Source organism: Marmota flaviventris, chromosome 2 (genome assembly GCF_047511675.1).
Source record: "Marmota flaviventris isolate mMarFla1 chromosome 2, mMarFla1.hap1, whole genome shotgun sequence".
NCBI classification, from domain to species: domain Eukaryota; kingdom Metazoa; phylum Chordata; class Mammalia; order Rodentia; family Sciuridae; genus Marmota; species Marmota flaviventris.
The window spans coordinates 46,892,914-46,901,182 of NC_092499.1; the positions used below are offsets into that span (position 1 = coordinate 46,892,914).

At 38.8% G+C, this 8,269-nt stretch overlaps 1 protein-coding gene across 1 annotated transcript; it reads left to right on the forward strand.

Moving 5' to 3' along the window:
- Positions 1–3,961: 3,961 nt before the first annotated feature.
- LOC114088193 (baculoviral IAP repeat-containing protein 5-like) lies at positions 3,962–4,836 on the forward strand. Its single transcript, XM_027929777.2, has one exon. It carries the CDS (start codon positions 3,972–3,974, stop codon positions 4,398–4,400), a length of 429 nt encoding a protein of 142 aa, XP_027785578.1. The 5' UTR covers positions 3,962–3,971; the 3' UTR covers positions 4,401–4,836.
- Positions 4,837–8,269: the final 3,433 nt, after the last annotated feature.

Below are 8,269 nucleotides of genomic sequence, written 5' to 3' on the forward strand. Positions count from 1 at the left end.
AGTGGTAGCGCACTTGCCTGGCATGCGTGCGGCCCGGGTTCGATCCTCATGCACCACATACAAACAAAGATGTTGTGTCCGCTGATACTTGAAAAATAAATATTAAAAAAAATTTTAAAAAAAGACTTGATAACGAAGTGAAAGAAGTAAAGAAATTATAAAAAACAAAAGAAAAATTTAAACATTTAAACCTAGCCAGGTGTGGTGGCACATGCCTATAATCCCAGTGGCTCAGAAGGCTGAGACAGGGGGATCCCAAGTTCAAAACTAGCCTCAGCAACTTAGCAAGGCCCTATAGTGAGACCCTGTCTCAAAAAATAAAAAGGACTGGGACTGGGGTTGTGGATCAGCGGTAAAGTGCTCACCTAGCTCCTGAGGGGCTCTGGGTTCGATCCTTAGCATCACATATAAATAAATATAATAAAGGTATTATGTCCAACTACAACTAGAAAATAAATATTTTGGGCTGGGGTTGTGGCTCCAGTGGTAGTGCGCTTACCTAGCATGCGTGAGGCACTGGGTTCAATTCTCAGCACCACATAAAAATGAAATAAAGATATTGTGTCCACCTAAAACTAAAAATAAATATTTTAAAATAGATAAATATTTAAAAAATAAGAAATAAAAAGGGTTGGGGATGTGGCTCAGTGGTTAAGCACCCCTGAGTTAAGTCTCCAGCACCAAAAAACAAAAACAATCATTTCCAACAATCAACAGCTTTCCTTCAGTTTTAACTTGTTAGAAAATAAAATGGATGAAAGATGCCATTTGCAACAGCAAACCAAATATCTAGGGGTAAACTGTGAAAATGTGTGACATGTGTGTGTGTGTGTGTGTGTGTGCGCGCGCGCGCGCATGCATGTGCATGCATACATTCATGTGTGTTACTGGGTACTGTACCATTCCTGAGGTGTTCTACTACTGAGCTACATCTCTAGTCCTATCTATCTATCTATCTATCTATTTATTTATTTAGAGATAGGGTCTCACTAAGTTGTTCATGTTAGACTTGAACTTTTGATCCTCCTGCCTCCGCCTCCCAAATTACTGGGATAACAGGTGTATTCCACCACACCTGGCCCCAAAGACCACATTTTAGAAACTCCTGCTCTGAAATATTGCGAGATTGTTTGTGGACCTGAGAAGAAGACAAAGGAAGCTCTTGACTGTTTCTTTTTTACAAAGAAGTACTGGGAGAGAAGCAGGAGGAAACAGGGTCTACACAGAGGGGTCAGAGGCCTGACAGGAGCTATGCAACAGAATTCTTTCCTTGCAGATACTCCACCCTAAACCTTAGTGAAGTTACTAGGTTCAGAATATGTTTAGTTTAAGTAAAGGCTCATCTGTGTATGTGTGTGCATAACACCAAACCAACAAGACCAACCAAAAAGTGTAGGGCACTAATGTGAGGAATCCACTGAACAAGGGAAAGATATCTAAATGCCTAAAATAGAATCCAGGAGAAATCTACTAAAATCTCCAAGGGCAGAGATTTTTCAAGTGAATGTTACAAACTCCTGATGCTTTGGCAGGGCATGCTTGTAATCCCAGCCACTCAGGAGGCTGAGATAGGAGGATCACATGTTAAAGGCTAGACTTAGCAAATTAGCCAGATCCTGTCTCGAAATAGAAAATAAAAAGGACTGGGATATATCTCAGTGGTGAAGTGCCCCTGGGTTAAATTCCTAGTACCTAAAAATAAATAATTTTTTTTAAATTAATTAAATACCTGGAGTCATTTGATCTATTTCTTTTTTTATTATTTTTTTAGTTGTTGATGGACCTTTATTTTATTAATTTATTTATATGTAGTGCTGAGAATCGAACCCAGTGCCTCACACATGCTAGGCAAGTGCTCGACCACTGAGCCATAACTCCAGCCCCCTTGATCTATTTCTTGACCCCTTACATATTAGGCTAAAATAAAAGGCTGCTAAGGACTATTTGTGTACCACTGAAATGAAGAATGTCTTCATTACATTTCAACATATTTTTCAATGGTCTAATTACATGGTTTCAAATGAACTTTCAACATAGCACAAATGGAAGACTCCTCTTACAGTGAATAAACATTGGCATATCACATTCACATGGTAGGGGATAATTCACTGTTTTAGATAAGGTTTACAAGAGTCATTACACCTTTCCATTCAGATAAACTGGAAGGTTAGTGTGGTAACCAGGTTCCAAGATGGCCCCAGTGATCCTTGCTTCCTGGTATTTAAGCACTTATGTAACATCTTCCCTCTCTGAATTGTTATTGGACTCTTAGTACAAATCAAATAAGGCAAAAGTGACAATGTCTTGCTTCCAAAGTTGTCATAAAAGATAAAAGATACTGCACTTTACAGTTTGGTCTGTGGTCCCTTACTCCAGGTGAATCAGCAGTAAAGACACTCGAGCCATCTTGTCAGTGGTCTACATGGCAAGGAACCAAAGCTTCCTGCAAATAACCAACATCAAATTGGGGAGCCACCTTGGGAGCAGATCCTCTAGCCTCAGCCTGAATCTTAACGTCAACTTTTTAAGAGACCTCAGGTTAGAACTTCCAACCAAGCCACTCCCCAAAGTCCTGATTCCATGAACCACAAAACAATATATGATGTTATTTTAGTTCCCTAAGTTTGAGGGTAATGTGTTATGCAGAAAAATATGCAAAGATAAGAGATCCATTAAAAGGGCAAGATAATAAAAGCAAACAAAAAAAAACCCAGGAGAGTTCATTGGTGCACACCTGTAATCCAGAGATTTGGGAGGTTAAAGTGGGAAGATCACAAGCGCAAAAACAGCCTCAGCAATTTAGTGAGACCCTGTCTCAAAAAATAAAAAGGGCTGGGAATGTATCCCAGTGATAAAGCACCCCTTGGTGTTCAATCCAGAGTACCTCCCCAATCCCAAATAAAAGAAAGAGATGCAAGGGTGGCATCTAAAAATTATAAAATTTCATTGAGAAACAGAGAACTATTGTTTTCATTGATAGGAAGACACAACACACAACACTGTAAAGATATTGATCCCTCCAAAATGACTAGATTAAATTTAGATTAAATTTCAATCAAAACTTTGACATAGTTTTATAGAACTTGATAAATTATTCTAAAATGTAACAGCATGGCTTACCATAAATCTAAAGTAACACCGTACAACATTGGTACAAAAACAAATAGAAGACAGGTGCAGTGGTACATATCTATAATCTATTATTAGGAAGGCTGAGGCAGGAGTTGCAGTTTAAGACCAGCCAGGCAACTTAGAAAGAACCTTTCTCAAAATAAAAATAAAAAGGACCTGACATGTAGCTCATTACACAAGGCCCTGGATTCAAATCCCCGGTACCAAAAAATAAAAATATAAAAAGAATAATAAACAATTAATGGAACAGAATAGAGAGCCCAGAGCCAGAAACAGATCCAGGCATATTGGAAATTTCATAAGGCAAAGATAACATCATAGAATCGCTGGGAAGAAATGGACTTTTCAACAAAGATAAAGCATGCTTAGTCCCTATGAAAAAATATATCAGAGATGAATTAAACAAATAGGAATGGAATTTTTTTAAACTTTCCAAAGAAAATATAGAATGTCTTTTTGATCTAAGAATAATGAACAAGACACAAAATGTGTTAACCATAATACAAAATAACAAAGTTGACTATCTTAACAACAAAGTTGACTATATTAACAGAAAAAAAACTTCTATTTGTTGAAAGAAACCACAAGGAAGGTGAAATGACAAAAAACACAAAATGAGAGAAGGTTATTTGTAACTCATATTTCTATACAGAAAGTGACTTGGGGGATTGTTTCCAACATATGAATTCACATGCTACTACATGTGAATACAACAGTGCCAGGGTCCCCCAGCTTTTTAAGAGCACAGGAAAATGTCTGAAATCTGGGCAGGTGAGGAACTGGTTCTAAATAAGAAAATAAAACTATAAAATTAAAATGTTTGAGGCGGCGGCGGCGCCATGGGGGCTCAGTTCTTGCCACCGACCTGGCAGCTCTATCTCAAGGACCACCGCGTCTCCATGTTCAAGAACTGGCCCTTCCTGGAGGGCTGCGCCTGCACCCCGGAGCGGATGGCCGAGGCCGGCTTCATCCATTGCCCCACTGACAACGAGCCCGACTTGGCCAAGTGTTTCTTCTGCTTCAAGGAGCTGGAAGGCTGGGAGCCAAGTGACAACCCCTTAGAGGAACATAAAAAGCATTCGTCTGGGTGTGCATTCCTTTCTGTCAAGAAGAAGCTTGAAGAATTAACCCTTGGTGAATTTTTGAAACTGGACAAAGAAAGAGCCAAGAACAAAATTGCAAAGGAAACCAACAGCAAGCAGAAAGAATTTGAAGAAAATGCTAGGAAAGTCCGGCAAGCTATGGAGCAGCTGGCTGCCTTAGAGTGAACCTTGCCGTGGTCACCTGGTCCCAGGCCTGTTCCCCGTGTTACTGCCTGTCTGTGGAACTCCTACAAGTACCTTAGGAAAGGAGAATGCCGAAATTTTGAAATTGGACGTTTAGACTGAGTTTTGTTTCTCCTGAAGTGGCATCAGCGCCTCTCTGCTTGTGTGGCGGTGCTGCCTGTGACAGTAGCTGTGTCTCTCCCTCATAGGTGGCTCTTGCTCTGTTGAGCCCTGGCTTGGAGGCAAGAGCGGGGAGGAAGAGGGCAGAGTCCCTGTGACTAGACCTGATGGGCAGCGGAGGAGGGCAAATGCCTGCACAGGAGTTGCTGATCTTGGTGTTCCCAATAACCTGTGAGCCGCTGGCTGCTCCTAACTCTCCTGTCTTTCTGATGTGACTCCTCCTACAGGGTGATGGAATAAATTAATTTTTAAAAATGGATTTTAAAAAAATTAAAATGTTTGAATTTTTATATATTTTTATGCTTCATAAATTTTTAATATTTTTAAAATTTTTTTTTAGTTGTAGTTAGACACAATAGCTTTATTTTATTTATTTTTATGTGGTGCTGATGATCCAACTCAGCATCTCGCACGTGCTAGGCGAGCATTGTATCCATGAGCCACAACCCCAGCCCTGAAATTTTTAATATTTTAATTGATACAAATTATATAATATACATGTGCATATATGGGGTAACTTCCTTAATATTTAAATTTAAAACATAAATAAATTTCATTATATTTGAAAACAATTAGTTGGTTTTTTTTTTTTTTTTGCATTTTTCAGTTTTTCCAGTGTCTGCCTGATTGCTAAGAAATCATAAAAATCAAATAAGTCAATCATAGTCAAATGTCAATATTGACAATATTCAAAATTGGATATGGGTGTGTGTAGTTTAGATCTGGAGTGTCCCCCAAAGGCTCAAGTGTTGGAGGCTTGGTCTATAATACAGCAATGTTCAGGGACTTTTGGCCTCTCTTTCTACTTCCTAGCTGCCATGAGGTGAGCAGCTTTGTTCTGTCACACCCGTCCACCATGATGGTCTGCCTCACCACATGTCCAGAGACAATGTAGCCAACTGATTATGGACTGAAACTGTGAACCAAAATAAATCTTTCAGCCTTTTTTTTGCTCAGATATTTTGTCACAGCTATGGAAAGCTATCAAGAATATCCTAATATTTCATGACACAGAATAAGGTCTCTTTTTTCCGATTTCCATTCTATAACTACCTGTCTCCTTCTACTCCAAACCACTGAGGGTGATTGAGAGAGTGGGGGCAATGGCTCTAGCAAGGAAGAATCACAGAGTAATGGGGGTAAAGTTTCAAGGGGTTCAGAGGAAGAGGAATAGAGAAAAGAATATAAGTCTATGTTTTATATACATGGAAACACATACCATATAAGCACAAATTCATTTTGGACTCACTGAAGCTTAAGTGACAGATTTAGTGAGAGACATTAATAATGTCTGTTAGTTTTTCTTTGCTGCAAACAACATACCTGACAACAATTTAAAAGAAGAAAACAGTTCATCCTATCTCACGATCTCAGAGGTTCATTCCATGGTGTGCCAAATACATTGCTCTGGGCCTAACATGAGGCAGAACATAATGATAGAAGGGCATTGTATAAGAAAGCTTCTCCCCTCATGACAAATAGGAAGCAAAAAGGGTGGGGAAGGGGCACAAGGAAGACAAACCTTTCCAGGGTATACTCCCAGTGACCTACCTTCTCTAGTTGCACCCCACTTTGCCTACAGGCACCACCCATTACATTCAAACTAGGATGAATTGATCAGGTTACAGTTTTAATAATCTATCTAATAATCATTTCACCTCTGAATATTCCTGAATTAACACAGGAGCTTTTGAGGGACACCTCAAATCCAAACTGTAACTGTGCATATTCCACAGTTAGAGGGGAAGCACCTAAGAGTTAAGAGCAGATCCTGGGTGACAACCAACAAGCAAATAGTAACTTTAGTCCTGTAACCATAAGGATGGGCATTCTGCCAACAACTTGAAGATGGTGGAAGCAGATTCTTCTCCAATTGAATCTCCAACAATGGGCTGGGGTTGTGGCTCAGCGGTAGAGTGCTTGCCTAGCTCACCAAGCCCTGGGTTCGATCCTCAGCACCACATAAAAATAAGTAAATAAAATAAATGTATTAAAAAAAAAAAAAAAGAATGTAACAACTGCGGGGCTGGAGCTGGGGCTCAGCAGTAGCACACTTGCCTGGCATGTGTGAGGCACTGGGTTCAATTCTCAGCACTGCATGTAAATAAATAAAATAAAAGTCTATCAACAACTTAAAAAAATACATTCACACACACACATATCTATCTTTATATATATTAAAGAATGTAATAACTGGATTAGAGCCTGTGAGACCCTGAGTAGAAGATACTGCTAAAGTGCTAAAGTGTGCCCTGACTCTTGACTCAAAGAGTATAAGAGAATGTGCATTGCTCAATGCTTCTACATCTGTGGTCATTTGTTACACAGCATGAAATTAAACAGCAAGACAAGCTGATCATGAAAAAGAACAATTAGCTTCAGTGGGATCAGCAAACAATAACTCCAGATCCATGTGTTTATTTAAACCTCATATAAGTATTACATAATTTATGCTACATTTTTAAAAGGGACTGAGGCAGAGTAAGGCCAAAGGTTTGTAGTTCTCTTTGTGGTTTATGCTGAAAAACATTACAACTGTTGAATAATCTGAGATAATTGCTTATAGATAGCATCCTAAGAACACAAAAGGACAAGAAAATATGTTCAGAGTTATGCTGTAAAATTGAGGTACAAAAACTTTTTCAGCCCTTTGTACATCAAGCCAAAACACTGTTGGACACCAATTTCCTTAGGTGATAGTTCAAGAAATTTTTTAAAAGTTTAAAGGGACATAGGAATAATTGTGAATAGTTTTATAATAAATATACTATTGTCAATTATTGCATCATTTTCAATTTTCTCCTTATAACATCTTCATGATTGCCTTGGGAAATTTATAATTATCTTCTTAAATTTATAACAAACTAGCTTGAACCAATAATATCAACTAAGTTTAAATAATATACAAAACACAACTCCTCTACAGCTCTCTCCTCTGTTATTATAACAAATTACATCTGTATATCTTGTGCTTTCCTGCTTCTTATTGTAGTCACATTCTCAGAGGAGGGGCACAATAACTTACCTGTCTTTCTAATGTCTACTCCAGGTGGTTTTTTATGTTTCAGACCACTGAGAACCTCTCACAAGAATCCCCAATGGAGGTGCGTGGGAAGGTGGTGGTGAGATCTGGGAAGAATGCAAGGTTTGACAGTGACACTGTAGGTCTTGCATAGCTACAATATGGTAGCACAAGATTACAACAGGCATACTGTTGTGTTATCCTGTAATATATCACCTGGCAGTAAGTTGAAACATCTTAAACTCACACACACACACACACACACACACACACACACGAGTTTCTAATCAGATATCAGCATATTATAAGTCATCAAATGTTATTAAGGTACTGGAAATGTCCTAAAAACTAGTTTGTGTAAGTCCACTGTGACCAAAATACCTGATAAGAAGAAACAAAGAGAGTGAAGGTGGGGAAAAGATATAGTCCCAAGGCACATTCCCAGTGACCTACTTCCTCCATATACACCCTGTCTGCCTACAGTTAACACCCAGTAGCCCTAATTATTAATCCATCAAATGGGTTAATTCACTAATGAGATTATAGCTCTCCTAATCTAAACATTTCACCTCTGAACATTCCTGTATTGCCTAACACATGAGCTTTTCTAGGGACATCTCATAACCAAACCAACTGTATATAAAGTGAAGAGAGTGGTGCTGGGGATTAA